Source organism: Ranitomeya imitator, chromosome 6 (genome assembly GCF_032444005.1).
Source record: "Ranitomeya imitator isolate aRanImi1 chromosome 6, aRanImi1.pri, whole genome shotgun sequence".
Taxonomy (NCBI): domain Eukaryota; kingdom Metazoa; phylum Chordata; class Amphibia; order Anura; family Dendrobatidae; genus Ranitomeya; species Ranitomeya imitator.
This window is the reverse complement of record NC_091287.1, coordinates 498,707,494-498,728,715: the sequence shown is the minus strand read 5'-3', so window position 1 is coordinate 498,728,715 and position 21,222 is coordinate 498,707,494. Positions and strand designations below refer to the sequence as shown.

Genomic DNA, 21,222 nt, shown 5'->3' with positions numbered 1-21,222 from the left:
TGGTCACACTAGACGATATCGCTAGCGATCCGTGACGTTGCAGCGTCCTCGCTAGCGATATCGTCCAATGTGACAGGCAGCAGCGATCAGGCCCCTGCTGTGCTGTCGCTGGTCGAGGAAGAAAGTCCAGAACTTTATTTGGTCGCTGGACTCCCCGCAGACATCGCTGAATCGGCGTGTGTGACACCGATTCAGCGATGTCTTCACTGGTAACCAGGGTAAACATCGGGTAACTAAGCGCAGGGCCGCGCTTAGTAACCCGATGTTTACCCTGGTTACCATCCTAAAAGTAAAAAAAACAAACACTACATACTTACCTACAGCCGTCTGTCCTCCAGCGCTGTGCTCTGCACTCCTCCTGTACTGGCTGTGAGCGTCGGTCAGCCGGAAAGCAGAGCGGTGACGTCACCGCTCTGCTTTCCGGCCGCTGTGCTCACACAGACAGTACAGGAGGAGTGCAGAGCACAGCGCTGGAGGACAGACGGCTGTAGGTAAGTATGTAGTGTTTGTTTTTTTTACTTTTAGGATGGTAACCAGGGTAAACATCGGGTTACTAAGCGCGGCCCTGCGCTTAGTTACCCGATGTTTACCCTGGGTACCGGCATCGTTGGTCGCTGGAGAGCGGTCTGTGTGACAGCTCTCCAGCGACCAAACAGCGACGCTGCAGCGATCCGGATCGTTGTCGGTATCGCTGCAGCGTCGCTAAGTGTGACGGTACCTTAATTCCCGCCCACCAGACAATCATTGGGGAAGCAATTTCAGGTCTTACATTTCACTTTATTAGTCATTTCATGGCAGCCCATGAATTCACCCACTGTGCTGTAGTTTAGAATGTGGTCCCATAAGGCAAACCCAATTCTATGATGTTCATGTACGGGTTGTCTTTATGACAAGAGCCTATGTGAATAGCAATTGGGTGAAAATTAGAAAAGGTTTTAGATGTTCATAGACATGGATAACCACCATATAATTCCACATCTAATGAGAAATGTATACTGTTTTACGTCTGAGGGGAGACAACATATATTTGCTGCTCTACAACATCTTAACATCTTCTCCTCTGATAGCTTGGAAATGCAAAGAAATCTGCAAGTAGCAAGTTATAGAGCATGAGGAGCTATATATATATATATATATATATATATATATATATACATATAGCTGCAAAATGTTCAGTTTGTCTGATTTTTCTGTCTATAGGTATATTTCTGAGTAAAATATAAATTGTTCTTTTATTCTATAAACTACTGACAACATGTCTCCGAAGTTCCAATCAATAGATTTTGTATTCATTTTCTGAAAATGAGAAATGGTCAAAATAACAAAAAAAAACCCTCAAATAACGCAATCCATCTTCCTCTTTATTACATTCCAGAGGTTTTCAATTGGGTTCAGGTCTGGAGATTGGGCTGCCCATGACAGGGATTTGATGTGGTGTCCTTTGATCTGGGGATGCTTCAGCAAGGCTGGAATTGGGCAGGTTGTTCTTTGCGAAGGACGTATGAATCAAGCCGCATACAAGGTTATCCTGGAAAAACAGTTGATTCCTTCTGCTCAGGCAATGTTCCCAAACTCTGAGGACTGGTTTTTCCAGCAGGACAATGCACCATGCCACGCAGTTAGGTCAATCAAGGTGTGGATGAAGGACCACCACATAAAATCCTTGTCATGGCCAGCCCAATCTCCAGATCTGAACTCCATTGAAAACCTCTGGAATGTAATCAAGGCAGATGAATAGTCACAAGCCATCAAACAAAGAAGAACTGCTTACATTTTTGTACCAGGTGTGGCATAAAGTTACCTAAAAGCAGTGTGAAAGACTGGTAAAAAGTATGCCAAGACACATGAAAGCTGTGATTAAAAATCATGGTTATTCCACAAAATATTGATTTCTGAACTCTTCCTGAGTTAAAACATTAGTATTTTTGTTTCTAAATTATTATGAACTTGTTTTTTTTGCATTATTTGAGGTCTGTAACCAATGCATTTTTTTCTTATTTTGACTATTTCTCATTTTCAGAAAATAAATACAAAATGTATTGCTTGGAACTTCGGAGACATGTTGTCAGTAGTTTAAAGAATAAAAGAACAATTTACTTTTTGCTCAAAAATATACCTACAATGAGAAAAATCAGACAAACTAAAAATTTTGCAGTGGTTTCTTAATTTTTGCAAGAGTTGTATATACAGTACAGACCAAAAGTTTGGACACACCTTCTCATTTAAAGATTTTTATGTATTTTCATGAAAATTATACATTCACACTGAAGGCATCAAAACTATGAATTAACACATGTAGAATTATATACTTTACAAAAAAGTGTGAAACAACTGAAATTATGTCTTATATTCTAGGTTCTTCAAAGTAGCCACCTTTTGCTTTGATGACTGCTTTGCACACTCTTGGCATTCTCTTGATGAGCTTCAAGAGGTAGTCACCGGGAATGGTTTTCACTTCACAAGTGTGCCTGTCAGGTTTAATAAGTGGGATTTCTTGCCTTATAAATGGTGTTGGGACCATCACTTGTGTTGTGCAGAAGTCTGGTGGATACACAGCTGATAGTCCTACTGAATAGACTGTTAGAATTTGTATTATGGCAAGAATAAAGCAGCTAAGTAAAGAAAAACGAGTGGCCATCATTACTTTAAGAAATGAAGGTCAGTCAGTCCGAAAAATTGGGAAAACTTTGAAAGCGTCCCCAAGTGCAGTGGCAAAAACCATCAAGCGCTACAAAGAAACTGGCTCACATGAGGACCGCCCCAGGAAAGGAAGACCAAGAGTCACCTCTGCTTCTGAGGATACGTTTATCGGAGTCACCAGCCTCAGAAATCGCAGCTCAGATTAGAGACCAGGTAAATGCTACACAGAGTTCTAGCAGCAGGCACATCTCTACAACAACTGTTAAGAGGAGACTTTGTGCAGCAGGCCTTCATGGTAAAATAGCTGCTAGGAAACCACTGCTAAGGACAGGCAAGAAGCAGAAGAGACTTGTTTGGGCTAAAGAACACAAGGAATGGACATTAGACCAGTGGAAATCTGTGCTTTGGTCAGATGAGTTCAAATTTGAGATATTTGGTTCCAAACACCGTGTCTTTGTGCGACGCAGAAAAGGTGAACGGATGGACTCTACATGCCTGGTTCTCACTGTGAAGCATGGAGGAGGAGGTGTGATGGTGAGGGTGCTTTGCTGGTGACACTGTTGGGGATTTATTCAAAATTGAAGGCATACTGAACAAGCATGGCTACCACAGCAACTTGCAGCGGCATGCTATTCCATACGGTATGCGTTTAGTTGGACCATCATTTATTTTTCAACAGGACAATGACCCCAAACACACCTCCAGGCTGTGTAAGGGCTATTTGACCAAGAAGGAGAGTGATGGGGTGCTACACCAGATAACCTGGCCTCCAAAGTCACCAGACCTGGACCCAATCAAGATGTTTGGGGTGAGCTGGACCGCAGAGTGAAGGCAAAAGGGCCAACAAGTGCTAAACATCTCTGGGACTTGTAGATTGTGAGCCTTCGCGGGCAGGGTCCTCATTCCTCCTGTACCAGTTATGACTTGTATTGTTTAACCCCTTAGCGACCGCCGATACGCCTTTTAACGGCGGCCGCTAAGGGTACTTAAACCACAGCGCCGTTAATTAACGGCACTGTGGAAAAAGTCCATAGCGCCCCCCAGAGGCCGATTTTCTCCGGGGTCTCGGCAGCCGAACATGATTCGGGGGGTTTTTAACCCACCCCTTTTTTTTTTGCGATCGCCGGTAATTAACCGTTTACCGGCGATCGCAAAAAAAAAAAAAAAAAAAAAAGCGATCTCTTTTTAATTTCTCTGTCCTCCGATGTGATCGCACATCGGAGGACAGAGAAAAGGGGTCCCAGGTGGCCCCCCCAATACTCACCTAGCTCCCCCGATGCTCCTCGTGTCTCCCGGTGGGCGCCGCCATCTTCAAAATGGCGGGCGCATGCGCAGTGCGCCCGCCGGCCGGCACCGGGAGAATCTTTGGGGTCTCGGCTGCCGGGGGTAGCCGAGACCCCAAAGAGCACGATCGGGGTCGGTATTACCGACCCCTGTTTTGCGATCGCCGGTAATTAACTGTTTACCGGCGACCGCAAAAAAAAAAAAAAAAAAAAGTAAAGTGTAATTCTCTGTCCTCTGATGTGATCGCACATCAGAGGACAGAGAAATAGGGGGATTCGGGGACCCTAGCATACTCACCTAGGTCCCTGGATCCTCTTGCTGCTCCTCCTGGCCGCCAGCAGCAGAACATGGCGGACGCATGCCCAGTGCGCCCGCCATCTGTCTCCATCTGCCGGCCGGCAGGAGAACAGCAGTTGGGGCTAAAATTAGGGTTAGGGGTAGGGTTAGGGTTAGGGGTAGGGTTAGGGGTAGGTTTAGGGTTAGGGGAGGAGGTGGCGGAGTTACGGCCACGCATGCGCGGTCAGAAATGGCGGATGCGACGTACAAAAAAACGTTTCATTGAACGCTTTTTTGTGCCGACGCTCCGCCAAAACACAACTGATCCAGTGCACGACGGACGCGACGTGTGGCCATCCGTCACGATCCGTCGGCAATACAAGTCTATGGGCAAAAAACGCATCCTGCGGGCACATTTGCAGGATCCGTTTCTTGTCCAAAACGACGGATTGCGACGGAATGCCAAACGACGCAAGTGTGAAAGTAGCCCTAGGGCTAGGGTTAGGGTTGGGGCTAAAGTTAGGGCTAGGGTTGGGGCTAAAGTTAGGGTTAGAGCTGGGATTAGGGTTAGGGTTTGGATTAGGGTTGGTATTAGGGTTAGGGTTGGCATTAGGGTTACGCTTGGGATTAGGGTTAGGTTTGGGATTAGGGTTAAGGTTAGGGTTGTGATTAGGGGTGTATTGGGATTAGGGTTAGGTTTGAGGTTAGGGTTGAGATTAGGATTAGGGGTGTGTTGGATTTAGGGTTTTGATTAGGGTTATGGTTAGGGTTGACATTAGGGTTGTTTTGGGGTAAGGGTTGTGATTATGGTTAGGGTTAGTGATTAGGATTATGGATGAGGTTGGGATTAGGGTTAGGAGTGTGTTGGGGTTAGGGTTGGAGCTAGAATTGGGGGGTTTCCACTGTTTAGGTACATCAGGGGGTCTCCAAACACGACAGCCAATTTTGCGCTCAAAAAGTCAAATGGTGCTCCCTCCCTTCTGAGCTCTGCCGTGCGCCCAAACAGTGGGTTACCCCCACATATGGGGCATCAGCGTACTCGGAATAAATTGGACAACAACTTCTGGGGTCCAATTTCTCTTGTTACCCTTGTGAAAATAAAAACTTGGGGGCTACAAAATCTTTTTTGTGAAAAAAAAAATTTTTTTTATTTTCACGACTCTGCATTCTAAACTTCTGTGAAGCACTTGGGCATTCAAAGTTCTCACCACACATCTAGATAAGTTCCTTGGGGGGTCTAGTTTCCAAAATGGGGTCACTTGTGGGGGGTTACTACAGTTTAGGTACATCAGCGGCTCTGCAAACGCAACATAATACCCGCAGACCATTCTATCAAAGTCTGCATTCCAAAACGGCGCTCCTTCCTTCCGAGCTCTGCCGTGCGCCCAAACAGTGGTTTACCCCCACATATGGGGTACCAGCATACTCAGGACAAATTGGACAACAACTTTTGGGGTCCAATTTCTCTTGTTACCCTTGTGAAAATAAAAATTTGGTGGCTAAAAAATCTTTTTTGTGGAAAAAAAAAATATTTTTTATTTTCACGGCTCTGCATTATAAACTTCTGTGAAGCACTTGGGCATTCAAGGTTCTCACCACACATCTAGATAAGTTCCATGGGGGGTCTAGTTTCCAAAATGGGGTCACTTGTGGGGGATTTCTACTGTTTAGGCACATCAGGGGCTCTTCAAACGCGACATGGCGTCCGATCTCAATTCCAGCCAATTCTACATTGAAAAAGTAAAACGGCACTCTTTCTCTTCCAAGCTCTGCGGTGCGCCCAAACAGTGGTTTACCCCCACATATTGGGTATCAGCGTACTCAGGAGAAATTGCACAACAACTTTTGTAGTCTAATTTCTACTGTTACCCTTGTGAAAATAAGAATTTGTGGGCGAAAAGATCATTTTTGTGTAAACAAAAGCGATTTTTTATTTTCACGGCTCTACGTTATAAACTTCTGTGAAGCACTTGGGGGTTCAAAGTGCTCACCACACATCTAGATAAGTTCCTTAAGGGGTCTAGTTTCCAAAATGGTGTCACTTGTGGGGAGTTTCCACTGTTTAGGTACATCAGGGGCTCTCTAAATGTGACATGGTGTCCGATCTCAATTCCAGCCAATTCTGCATTGAAAAAGTCAAACGGCGCTCCTTCACTTCTAAGTTCTGCGGTGCGCCCTAACAGTGGTTTACCCCCACATATGGGGTATTGGCGTATTCAGGAGAAATTGCATAACAAAATTTATGGTTTCATTTCTGTTTTTACACTTGTGAAAATAAAAAAAATGGTTCTGAATTAAGATGTTTGCAAAAAAAAGTTAAATGTTAATTTTTTCCTTCCACATTGTTTCAGTTCCTGTGAAGCACGTAAAGGGTTAATAAACTTCTTGAATGTGGTTTTGAGAACCTTGAGGGGTGTCGTTTTTAGAATGGTGTCACACTTCATTATTTTCTATCATATAGACCCCTCAAAATGACTTCAAATGTGATGTGGTCCATAAAAAAAAATGGTGTTGTAAAAATGAGAAATTGCTGGTCAACTTTTAACCCTTATAACTCCCTAAAAAAAAATTTTGTTTCCAAAATTGTGCTGATGTAAAGCATACATGTGGGAAATGTTATTTATTAACTATTTTTCATGACATATCTCTCTGATTTAAGGGCATAAAAATACAAAGTTTGAAAATTGCAAAATTTTAAAAATTTTCGCCATATTTCCGTTTTTTTCATAAATAATCGCAAGTAATATCGAAGAAATGTTACCACTAACATGACGTACAATATGTCACGAAAAAACAATCTCAGAATCAGCGGGATCCGTTGAAGCGTTCCAGAGTTATAACCTCATAAAGTGACAGTGGTCAGAGTTGCAAAAATTGGCCTGGTCATTAAGTACCAAATTGGCTCTGTCACTAAGGGGTTAAGATTATTGTACTTGTTTTTATTATGTATACCCCTCCTCACATGTAAAGCGCCATGGAATAAATGGCGCTATAACAATAAATAATAATAATAATAACTCCTTCAAGATTGTTGGAAGACCATTCCCAGTGACTACCTCTTGAAGCTCATCAATAGAATGCCAAAAGTGTGCAAAGCAGTCATCAATGCAAAAGGTGGCTACTTTGAAGAACCTGGAATATGACATAATTTCAGTTGTTTCACACTTTTTTGTTAAGTATATAATTCCACATGTGTTAATTCATAGTTTTGATGCTTTCAGTGTGAATTTACAATTTTCATAGTCATGAAAATACAGAAAAATCTTTAAATGAGAAGGTGTGTCCAAACTTTTGCTCTGTACTGTATATATATATATATATATATATATATATATATATATATATATATATATATATATTAGATGGTGGCCCGATTCTAACGCATCGGGTATTCTAGAATATGTATGTATGTATGTACGTCGCGCTGTGAGTGGGGGTTAAATTCTGCGCCAATATCGCTGATTGGTCGCGCCCGGCTGGCCGATCAGTGAAGCGTGGTTCAAATCTGGGACCAATACACCGCCGGACTGCGCCTGTCGCTGATTGGTCGTGGCCGTCCGGGCACGACCAATGACCGAAGCGGTGTTTAAATACCGCGCCAATATCGCTGATTGGTCGCAGCCGGCCATGCGCGACCAATCACTGAAGCGGTGTTTAAATCCCATGCTAATAAATATCGCTGATTGGTCGTGGGGGTTTGGGGTGCAGGATATAGTACAGCCACGTAGTATATAGCATAGCCACGTAGTATATAGCAGCCACATATTATATAGCACAGCCACGTAGTATGTAGCAGCCACATAGTATATAGCACAGCCACGTGGTATATAGCAGCCATGTAGTATATAGCCGCCACATAGTATATAACACAGCCCACACAGTATATAACACTGCCCATGTAGTATATATCAGTCACCTAGTATATAACATAGCCCACGTAGTATACAGCAGTGTGGGCACCATATCTCTGTTAAAAAAAAGAATTACAAAATAGTTATATACTCACCCTCCGGCGTCCACCGATACGCGAGCGGCGAGGCTGCCGCCAGCTTACATTCCCAGTGATGCATTGCGAAATTACCCAGATGACTTAGCGGTCTCGCGAGACCGCTAAGTCATCTGGGTAATTTCACAATGCATCTCTGGGAACGGAAGCTGGTGGCAGCCTCGCCGCTCGCGCGCATTGGTTGACGGCGGTAGGTGATAATAGCACCATTTTTAATTTTTTTATAATTATTTTTAACATTACATCTTTTTACTATTGATGCTGCATAGGCACACAATCACTGTCACACAGTGATTAATAGCAGCGTTAACAGACTGTTACACCGTGTTATGCTGCGGTGTAACGCAGTCTGTTTAACGGACTGCTAAAACGCTATGTGGGCGGCGGGCGCTGACTGGGGGGGAGTATGAAGGGGGCACTGACTGCAGTGGAATAGGGAGCTGCCATTTCGCGGCCGGACTGTGCCCGTTGCTAATTGGTCGCGGTCGCTGGTTGCGACCAATCAGCAACTTGGGATTTCCGTGACAGACAAACAGACGGAAGTGCCCCTTAGACAATATATATATATATATATACATATATATATATATATGTATGTATTATTGTATATATGTTATATATTGTAGGGGTTCGCACTGCTGTGGGGTAACCGTTTGAAAGAAAAAAAGGCAGGGTTTTTATATGACACACTTACAATTTACGCAGTATGATTTGATGAGTTGAGGTCTTGTTGTCCAGATGTCCAGCAGATAAGGTTGAAGTGATGAACAATGTGACAGGAGAGAAGCAATGTCATCCATCACCATGCACAAGATGGAGCTGCCGAAATAGAGGCACCTGCGTAGTGCGATCCCAAAATAAATATGTCTGCCAGTGCAAGAATGGCTACAAGGGAAGGAGCTGTGAGAGCACTTTGACCAGGACAGGGAAAGCCATTGGTCTGAGCTCAGGATCCATCCTAGCCATCAGTATGTCTCTTCTGATCTTCATCGGTGAGATATCCACCACTTTCCTCTTTTTCACAAGTTTGTGTTATTAAAGAAAACGTATTAATTCCAGTTTTTTATTTAAGGCTATAAAATACATCACCATAAAGACTCAAGAAATGTGAATATATCCATGGGCTCTGTAACTATGGGGTTTGGGTTTATTGGGTACAGACATCTCGTCAAACATGTACGGAGCTGTTATGACAAGGACTTAGGAGTAGCAAAGCAAGAAAATAACTCCAGGAATATAGTTACGGTATAAACATGGTCATAAAGACACATAACAAAGTTCACACGTCATTTATGCCACAGGTGAACGACGTAAACATTTGTAGAATTGATGTTATTCTTCCGTTCCCCTCAAGCGCATTCTTTTTCAGTATATTATATATCCTAAAATGGTGACCTTAAAAATTACCACTCTTCCTGCCAACCGCGATGATTACTTTAAAAAAAAACAAAATTTGTACTTTAAAATAATAATAATAAAAAAAAAAAAAATGATTGCGTCCATGAGCAGCATTAATGGGAGTTCGGCTCTGTTATTGCAGCCGCTTATGTGTCTGACTTTTGGATATGGGATGGACCCCACTCCTTCTTAAAACCACCATAACTACTGTAAACCTAGGTACTAAAATAAATACACAAAACACATTATTTTGGTTGTCAAAATGGCCACAGCTTTTATTCAAATCACAGGATTAAATAATCACAGTAGGAGTCAGGTGGAGTGCTAGTACATTGGGATTCACAAGTACTGCGATATCCCCAGCTGTCTGACATACAGCACCAGGACAGACAGCCATAAAGGGGCGGCACGCACTGGCTTGCCATTCAAGCAGAGCCAGTAAACTTTCAGGGCACCAATGACCCTATTATCCTCACCCTGTGCTTAACCACTGTGCCCGCCCCTGATTGATGTTACCATTACAACGTCCTTGAGGCTGGCCACCAAAGCCGAGCCTGCTCACCACCATGAGGTTTTACATCCTCTATTAGTTAAAATGAGTCCACCTTAACTTGTCTGCAACTTCCACCTGACTCCTAAACCGCAAAGCCGTGACGGGTTATAAATTCCAAGTCTCATTTGACACCTTTTTTTTTTATTTTTTATAATTAAATCATTTTTGCAAACTTAAAAATTAGGAGTCCCTGCAAAAGCATTAATGGGACTAAACTTGGCAAACCCCCGACTCACAAAGAGTCATCCTACAGCGCTCAGGAGAGGAAAAACCCCCTGTGGAGGAAACCTCCAGGGAACCATGGCTGAAGGATTGCCCTTCCCTTGGGCTTAGAAGGTTGCCACAAATAATAACTCTTTATAGCCAATATACAATTGAACCTGGTACAAGATATACAATGACAAATTCAAAAATACAATAAAGCATTTATCATTATACAAGCAATAATTAAAAAGTGTAAGGACAGAGATTATAAACAGGGCGGGAGGGCGGGTAATGTTTCCTCCTGTCCATCGTGTGAGAGAAAGAGGGAGAGCCAGAGTTGCCTCCCCTATATAAGCCCCACCCTCCTCACAGTAATACACCAGGCACAAACATCTAAACTCCTTCCTCTTAAAGCAACATCACTCTTGTTTAAAATCTACACTGCAATACAAACAAAGGCTGCAGGAGTTCTCAGTCCACCCATCCCCAAGTCATGTCCACCTCCGTCTAGTCTCCGGTGGTTTCTTGACTTTTGGATATGGGATGGACCCCACTCCTTCTTAAAACCACCATAACTACTGTAAACCTAGGTACTAAAATAAATACACAAAACACATTATTTTGGTTGTCAAAATGGCCACAGCTTTTATTCAAATCACAGGATTAAATAATCACAGTAGGAGTCAGGTGGAGTGCTAGTACATTGGGATTCACAAGTACTGCGATATCCCCAGCTGTCTGACATACAGCACCAGGAAAGACAGCCATAAAGGGGCGGCACGCACTGGCTTGCCATTCAAGCAGAGCCAGTAAACTTTCAGGGCACCAATGACCCTATTATCCTCACCCTGTGCTTAACCACTGTGCCCGCCCCTGATTGATGTTACCATTACAACGTCCTTGAGGCTGGCCACCAAAGCCGAGCCTGCTCACCACCATGAGGTTTTACATCCTCTATTAGTTAAAATGAGTCCACCTTAACTTGTCTGCAACTTCCACCTGACTCCTAAACCGCCACCAGCGAGGCCATTTGACACCTTGAATGGACTCGACCCCCATCACCCATGCCTAATAAAGTCATCAACCAGATCTGCATGCTATGGAAAGACTGTGCATATAAGGAACAAAATTCCAGGACTGCAACAGATTAATTTTAACAATGCAACACTACCAAATTATGATCGATAATATGGTAACTACAGCAAAATAACAGCCGCTAAACACCCTGCAATGTGGATCCTATAATAGGGAATGCAGAAACTAAACCATAACAAAGGGGTAGCCACAGTCTGACTACCTGTATAATGACATCTGTGATGCCTCAAAAACTATTATACTGCATGTATTGTAGCCAGCTCTAATAACTCACTAATTCACAGATTTCAGTTCAAGAAACCACCATTACATACAGTAGCTGGGCTGTGCAGTAACCAATTCTTAAACCCACTTACTATTACTACCCAAAAAGTGATGAGTGTATATAAAGAGAAAGATACTATAAACAAGGAGTAATTAAAAGCCATACACAATATAAAATCGACATTATAACCGATCATTAAATAATTTAAATAATTTCTGCAATATTTGGACATGGTAAATGAAATAAGCCTATTGCAGAAAAGTCTACAAAGACATTATTAATAACCTTGCCACGCCATTGTTAATTGCTTTACAGGCACTTGATAACATATACCATTAACCTTCTCCAACTGGGACAAAGACATTGGGAATAGGCACATTGCCCTTCGTGTCAATGCACTTGATGTCTTCACCCTTAGCCGCTCCCACTGGCTAAAGGGCATCGGGATGCATTTTATTACTTTTCTCTTAGTCACTCCCACTGACTCCAGGGCATCCATATTAGGTACATTGCTCTTCAGTTTGATGCCCCAGATTACTGCATTCTCCAGACAACAACCTTGAAAGAAATAGGAGTTGGTCAATATAAACAGTCAAAATCAGTGCCTCAGCATTCTCAAGTCACAGGTACTATTCAGGACCTCGTCCAACACACCAGGCATATGACCTGTCCAGGTGCTATTCAGGACGTCAGTCCAACACCCCAGGCATATAACCTGTCCAGGTGCTATTCAGGACATCAGTCCAACATCCCAGGCATATGACCTGTCCAGGTGCTATTCAGGACGTCAGTCCAATACCCCAGGCATATAACCTGTCCAGGTGCTATTCAGAACATAGTCCAACACCCCAGGCATATGACCTGTCCAGGTGTTATTCAGGACCTCGTCCAACACCCCAGGCATATGACCTGTCCAGGTACTAGTCAGGACCTCGTCCAACACCCCAGGCATATAACCCAATTTGTATGCATGTAGAATATGATTGCCATGACCACAGGGACTTTACCCTAACAGGGTCTTGTAAGATATAAATGCTTCTGGAGACCAGGGGGCCATACCGTGATGGTCACTCCTCCACACCAGGGGGCCATACCAAAGATGGTTACATCTCCATTCCACGGGGTCATACTATGATGTACACCCCTCCATCCAGGGGCCACACCCGAGATGTTTACTCCTCCACACAAGGGGTGATACTATGATGAACACCCCCCCTAAACAGAGGGTCCATACCTGAGATGGTTACCCCTACTGACCAAATTATAATTAGCTTCAAGGACCCACTAAAAAAGAAACAAATAAGTGCTTTTTTTTTTTTTTTAATACACACCTTTATTAATACAAACATACAATAACCCAACAAAGCATAAATAACCTTAGCTAGCTGGGAGGAGTCCCTGAAGCTCATAAGATCTGGAGATTACCAAGCATAAAGTGAACATAAAATGTACAAACAATTACTCCCAGCCGTTACCCCACTGGCTCGGGAGCACCATAACCACAGGGTTCCAATGTTCACTTGAACTTCCTGAGGATCCGACAAACCTTTGCCGAAACTCCCCTCCACATTTCACCAGATCAGAACCATATTTAATACCAAAAGAAAGAATCCATATCCCAATGGATCCCCCAGACCAATTTGTAACGAACTTCAAGGAACCCCCCAACTGCCCGGCTCCAGGTAATCCACTTAGTCTGCGCTATCCACCATCTTAGGTAATATAAAATTTAGCACTCAGTGGATATACACCATTCCTGCAAATATATGAAGGGGACAATATAAGAATTAAAAACAGCATACAATAAAACATCAAATCATAAAGAACATTAACATGCTGGGAGGAGTCCTTGAAGCTCATAAGATCTGGTGATTACCAAACAAAAAGTGAACATAAAATGTACCAACAATTACTCCCAGCCGTTACCCCACTAGCTCGGGAGCACCATAACCACAGGGTTCCAATGTTCACTTGAACTTCCTGAGGATTCAACAAACCCTTGCTGAAAATCCCCTGTACCATTCACCAGATCAAGAACCAAATTAAATTCCAAAAAGAGGAATCCATATCCCAATGGATCCCCCAGACCAATTTATAACCAACTTCAAGGACCCCTCCCCCCCCCCCTAACTGCACAAGATGTGGGATAAGTGAAGATGAAAACACCATGTAAGTTTACAACCAAGGCATATTACAGGTTGATCCTGGAAAATGTCCCATCATAAGGTCAGATACATTCGATGATGGGCAATGCTGTTATATGCTGTAACAATAAAGAAGCCGCCTGCTCCTCTACAGCAGTTACAGACAGGCTCTCTAATCACCAGCTGCACATACATCATAAGAAAATATAATATGTAGATCTAGTATAAGCTGCCTGCAGCCATAAGTGAATGTGCAGAAAATGGCAAGGTCTGTGTCCCCAGTCAGTCACACTACCTACATACAATAGACGAGAGACAGGGCTGAAAACTGGGCCCAGGATGTGTTCTCCAGAGCAAGGTGCAGCATCACACTAGGAGTGCCCACTCACTGCCCGCCATGTGCTGAGTTATTAGTGCCCACTCACTGCCCGCCATGTGCTGAGTTATTAGTGCCCACTCACTGCCCGCCATGTGCTGAGTTATTAGTGCCCACTCACCATACCGCCATGTGCTGAGTTATTAGTGCCCACTCACTGCCCGCCATGTGCTGAGTTATTAGTGCCCACTCACTGCCCGCCATGTGCTGAGTTATTAGTGCCTACTCACCATACCGCCATGTGCAGAGTTATTAGTGCCCACTCACCACCCCACCATGTGCAGAGTTATTAGTGCCCTCTCACCACCCCACCATGTGCTGAATTACTCCCTGAATAATTATTGACACCTGATAAAATATATATAGTAAGGCTCCAGGTAATCCACTCAGGCTTCAGGCTTGTGATAAGCTGCCTGCAGCCATAAGTATATACAGAAAAAGGGGTGGATATATCAGGCAGGACAGCATGCAACATAATAGGACTAAAGGCTGCCTTATCTCCAGAAATAAAGCACGGATTTGGAAGTCATGTACAGATTATATGTGCAGCAAGGAAAATAACCTGGAGACCCAGGATCTAACATGTACTCAAAGTCTGTATACATGATAAGCATGCTGCGCAGAGATGGAGCCTTTACTCATGTATCACATATAGATAGTGAGAGTAACCTGGTTATCACCCAGCATCATCAGACTGTACTGCAGCAGAGATGAGGTCACATGCAGGTCACCAGACTCCATAAATGGGAAGAGGGGAATCAGCAGACAGCAGCATGCAATGCACAGACAAGAAGTGCAGCCTCTTACCCTCATATATATATATATAAGGTATATATATATATATATACCATCCCTTTACTGCTCCCTCTCACCAGTGACTAGTCCCTGTAACTGCCCAGCTCCACGCTACCAATAGCAGACACTGTATGTGTCAATGCTCTGACCCACTACACAGATACACAAAACTCATGAAGACTCTGCACAATACAGCAGAAATAAGACACAACAGCCATGTCTGTAAGCAGGTCACACAGGAGCTGTCTCTGCAGTGTGTGAGGCAACTTGTAACAGACCCATGAAGGAACATGGCAGCTACATGAATCTCTGAGGTAATATTACTCCCAAATAAGATGTAAGAGCTGAGACTACACTAATACATGATGAATGTGGAGTAGTATATCAGCCATGTCTGCAGGGAGGTACACATGAGGGAACATGGCAGCTACATGAATTTCTGAGGTAAAATTGATCCCATATATGATGTAGGAGCTGATACTACACTAATACATGGTGTGTGAGGTGAATGTACTCCTATCCGCTATAATGTGAGGTGATAACCCCAGTATTATACTCCCTGAGACTGCAGACATGTTTCCTCCTGTCCATCGTGTGAGAGAAAGAGGGAGAGCCAGAGTTGCCTCCCCTATATAAGCCCCACCCTCCTCACAGTAATACACCAGGCACAAACATCTAAACTCCTTCCTCTTAAAGCAACATCACTCTTGTTTAAAATCTACACTGCAATACAAACAAAGGCTGCAGGAGTTCTCAGTCCACCCATCCCCAAGTCATGTCCACCTCCGTCTAGTCTCCGGTGGTTTCTATTCTGAAACATTGCTGCGTTTCACAGAAGACATGCTTCTATAAACCGTCAGGGGATGAGGTGACTATGTGGACTTCCCCTTATCCCATTCCCCTTGGCAGACAGCCCCCTAAGTGTGTACAGAGAGTGACCTGACAGTCAAACGGAGCAGGGGTGGGAAGGATCTGAACGGGACCGACCTCTTGGATTAGTCATCCTAGTTGCATCATCCCCCTCTGGCTTTAAAAAGTATAGAGGGAATCTATCAGTAGGATCAACCTTCCTGAGCCATCTATATGAGCATCCAAGACATAAAAAGTTGAATAAAGTGATGTCTTATTCCAGAGAAATCCATTTTTTTCTTACTATGCAAATGTGCTGTTAAGATCTATGGGCCGGACATAGATCTCCCCGAGAATCTGCCTCCAGAGATTATTTTATATGAAACGGGGACTTTACCAGTGTGAGACATGTAGATCAGGAAAGCAGACTGTCATTTATTACATATCTAACACTTATAGTGCCTTCTTTCTTTTAAAACAAGCAGATTCTCAGTGAGATCTATATCCGGCCCATAGATCTTAACAGCTCATTTACATATTAAGTAAAAAGTGGATTTCTCTGGAATAAGACATCGGATTTCAGATATCAAGGTGTCATGTTATTCAGCTTCCTAAGACCTACATGCCCATATAGACGGCTTAGGAGGACTGATCCTACTGACAGATTCCCTTTAACCATCTTAGCTACTTTCTAATGCTCCTGTCTCTACACGCGGTCACAGTAGGTGGCATGACTCCTGCAGTCTTTTTATTCTAGGGAACACTGGAGATCATAGCACCTGCCCCTCACTGTTATGAACACACAGTGTCCCCATGACATATCTGACGGGCCTCGAAGCTCCAGGTGGTCTTTTCCTGAGTGTCTAAATATCACATAATACGCATCCATGTCACATCCAGCAAATCAAAATGCTGCCTCCTCTAAAAATCTTCTGTTTGTTGCAGCCTTGTTGGTCTCCTACACGGTATGGAGTCAGTGGGGACGGTCTAAGTTTCGGAAAGGAGGACTTTACCATTTACCTGTTGAACATGAGAGCTGGGAGAACATGAGAAGAACGGTCATTCGTCGTAATGAAGAAGGCGGACACCACGACCAAGTACAGACTGCAACGCAGCTTCATACGGCAGGAATAAAATGTCGTCCCTTTTCATATAGCTTGTGAAGATCAGTATCTGTTGGCTTGCTTGACTGACAGCCTCTGTTCTGTGAGACATCAGTCAAAAGAGCCGTCAGTTAAGCAGGAGGCAGCGCTGGATGAGCAATAGAGCTGGAGTGAAAGAGGCTGCAGATCTATCATAGCTCTTCAGCCTCACTTACATGTCAGTATATAGCCTGATTTCTCTGTAAATTAAACAGCTAAGTGTGCATATAAATAATATGGGGTGTGAAATCCTGCTGACAGATTCCCTTTAAGTTCCCTGTGTCTTTTACCCGTTACTATGATAACATAAGTATACTATATTAGTAACTTGCTGAATATGCATTTCTATAGTAGATATCCAGAGATCTCTGAATAGTTGGAACAGCACCACACCTGTCTGCAGTTTATGTGTGGTATTGCAGCTCTGCAGCATTTACTTTAAGGTGTATTTCTATGCAGCTGTCACGCTGGGGTCAGGGGAGTCGATGGCCAGTCCGACCATTGCGTTGCAATCCTGGTCCAAGTTATACAGCCGTCTGACTCTTCCCTAACAGGTTCCCCTTAAGACAAATTAATAAAATGTGACTTTTTAAAAACTCAGCAAAAAGTTATGTTTTTCAATGTAGTAGAAGGGCAGCATGAAAAGTGGAGTGTGTCAGATTTATCAAATATCCTGGAACATTTTGTAAAATTTAGTGAAAATAATGGCGTTGCAAAATTTCAACAAAACTGATTTAAATTGCTTTTAGGCCTCATTGACACATCCATGTTTAACCCCTTTATGACCTATGACGTATAGGTACGTCGGAGGCATGTCACTAGCTCCGCCCATCAGCATCCCTGTCACATGATCGTGGGGCGACGATGGGTTGCCATAACAACCAAGGATCTGCAGGAAACCCATGTGGTCGATGCTGAAAGCAGATGAGAATTTCTGCTACATATAGCAGAAGATCAGAACATTGCAGCTTCTAGTCTTCAGTGGAGACTATTGAAACATGTAAAAAGTAGAAAAAAATGTATTAAAAAAAATATAAAAGTTCAAATTGCCCCATTCAAAATAAAACAATAAAAAAATAAATAAAAAATACATATATTTGGTATCGCCGCGTTCAGAATCGCCTAATCTATCAAAATATAAAAATAATTAATCCGATCGGTAAATGGCGTAACATGAAAAAGAATCAAAACGGCAGAATTAGTTTTTTTGGTCGCTGTAACATTGCAATAAAATGCAATAGCAGGCGAACAAAACATTGTATCAACCCCAAAATGTTATCAGTAAAAACATCAGCTTGGCGCATAAAAAAATAAGCTGTTATTCAGCCCCAGATCCCAAAAAATGGAGACGCTATGAGTCTCGGAAAATGGCGCCATTTTTTTTCACAAATGTTGCATTTTTTCTTCAACACTTAAATAAAAAAGAACCTAGACATGTTTGGTATCTGCGAACTCGTAAAGGCCTGGAGAATCATAATGGCAGGTCAGTTTGGGCATTTAGTGAACTTGGTAAAAAAAAAAAACATTGTGGAATTGAATTTTTGGGAAATGTCTTAGAATTTTCTTTCCGTTTTCCAGTTCATTGTATGGTAAAATCAATGATTTTTTTTCAAAATTACAACTTTTCCCACAAAAAACAAGCCCTCACACAGCCATACTAATGGAAAAATAAAAAAGTTATGGCTCTAGGGAAAACGCAAAACCAGAAATCCCAAGGGAGTGAAGGGGTTAAAGACACGCGTATAAATATGGTACCGGTCCAATCAGTGTTTTTCACTGGATGGATAAAGAAATAAATCACAAAGCGTCTCCAATGTTAAACACGGACAGGACATGGAGGACACATGGATCACATCCATGTGCTGTACGTGTTTTGCAAGGACATGTGAATAGCACCATAGATAACAATTTGTTGTATCCGTGAAAATAACAGATAAAACACATACAGTACATGTCACACATGTCATTACATGACGGGTGTACTAATTTATAGAGTTAAATATCTGAACCCATTCATTTTTACAGGGCTGGAAGAAAGCGGACAGAATTAGAGGAGCCGTGAACAGCAGAGGCAGAAAGGTGAGTGTAAGCAGAGACATACAGTGACGTGTAAAATTTTAGGCACCGCTGGTCAAAATTACTGTTAATGTGAAGAGTTAAGCAAGCTGAAGATGAAATGATCCCTAAAAGGCCTAAAGTTATAAATTACACATTTCCTTTATAAATTATGCAACAAAAAAAGATATATATAAATATATATTGTTATTTTTCACATTTTAAACACTATAACAAGGAAAATGGGCCAATGCAAAATTTTGGGCACCCTTGGAGATTTGTGTGCTCAGATGACTTTGACCGAGGTTTCAGACCTTAATTAGCCTGTTAGGGTTATGGCTTGTTCACTATCATTGCTGGGAAAGGCTAGGTGATGCAAATTACTCAGCTTTATAAATACCCAGCCTCCTCTAGCCTTGTGCCAAAAAAAAACAGCCAAGCGTTATTCTAAGCAGCTTCCTAGCTCTCTGAAAATAAAAATGGTGGAGGCCCACAAAGCAGGAGAAGGCTAAAGGAAGCTAGCAAAGCGTTTTCATTTTGACCTTTCCTCAGTTCAAAATGTAATTAACAAATGGCAGCTACCAGGAACAATGGAGGTCAAGATAAAGTCTGGAAGACCAAGCAAACATTCCGTAAGAGCTGATTGTAGGATTGCTTTAGAGGCAAATCAGAACCCCCACTTGACTGCAAAAAAACTGCAGTAAGGTTTACCAGACTCTGGAGTTGTGGTACATTGTTCTGCTGTTCAGAGACACCTGCACAAATATGGCCTCAATGGAAGGGTCATCAGAAGAAAACCTCTCCTGCGTCTTCACCATAAATTTCAGAAGTATGGAGAAAGACATCTAAACAAGCCTGATGCATTTTTGTAACAAGTCCTGTGGACCGATGAGGTTAAAATAGAACTCTTTGGGCGCAATGATCCAATATATGTGTGGAGAAAATAAGGCACAGAATTTCAGGAAAAGAACATCTCTCCAACCATTAAACATAGGGGTGGATCAATCATGCTTTGGGGTTTTACAGACAATGACACAGGGAACATTTCATTGGTAGAGGGAAGAATGGATTCAATGATATTTCAACAAATTCTTGATGCAAACATAACACCATCCGTGAAAAAGCTCAAGCTGAAAAGAGGATGGCTTTTACAAATGGATAATTATCCTAAACACATAGCAATATCCACAGTAAATTACTTCAAAAGGCGCAAGCTGAAGGTTTTACAATGACCTCACAGTCCCGATCTGAACATCATTGAAAATCTGTGGTAGACCTCAAAATAGCAGAGGATGCAAGACGACCCGAGAATCTCACAGAACTGGAAGAGTTTCCCAAGGAAGAATGGATGAAAATCTCTCAAACAAGAATTGAATGACTCTTGGCTGGCTACGAAAAGCATTTACAAGCTGTGATTCTTGCAAAAGAGGGTGCTAATAGGTACTTACTAGTCATGCAGGGTGCCAACTTTTGCATCGGCACATTTGCCTTTTTGTAATTTTTAAAATGTAAAAGATTAATTATATATTACTGTTTTGCATAAAATACAAAGGAAATGTGCCATCTTTAACTTTAGGCCTGTAGGGATCATTTCATCCTCAACTTGCTTAACTGTTCACTGACAGTAATTTTGACTAGGGGTACCCAAACTTTTATATGCCACTGTATTTCAGTACTGCTAAACTTCTGCATTATTCTACTTCAAAATGTCTTTATTTTATATTACAGGGTAGCACGTTTGCCAAAATAAGTGGAGAAAATTCCAGCTTGCCAGTCTCTGCAGGCAGCCATTTGTCATGCTTTTGCTGTGACTCCGTCCCTTGACAGTGAACCAGATCTGAGTTGCATGATGTAAGTGAGCAGGTGAGCGCACGGCAACTATGAATAAGAGAGCGCGTGCAGGGACATGAGAAATAACTGCTGGCAGACACTGACATAGACTCATTGTATTTCATGAAAACAGTGCTTTGCCCAAACATACGAGTCTGGATACCCATAGGACGTCAGACGTGTGATGTTGCCTTGGCATGATCTTACTAAGGCCTCATTCACACGTCCTGGTGTTTCCAGTACTCGAAAAACCAGCACTGGTGAGATCTGTGGTCTGTGTGTCATCCGTGTGTACATGCGTGAGGCGGCC

At 42.7% G+C, this 21,222-nt stretch overlaps 1 protein-coding gene across 1 annotated transcript in view; it reads left to right on the top strand.

The window, feature by feature from the left end:
• LOC138643437 (neural-cadherin-like) overlaps positions 1-21,222 on the top strand; it is a 108,677-nt gene that overhangs the window by 69,239 nt on the left and 18,216 nt on the right. Inside the window, 3 exon segments of the mRNA XM_069732349.1 lie at positions 8,945-9,198; positions 16,831-16,982; positions 19,053-19,106. Of these exon segments, the coding sequence (XP_069588450.1) occupies positions 8,945-9,198; positions 16,831-16,982; positions 19,053-19,106 (460 nt within the window).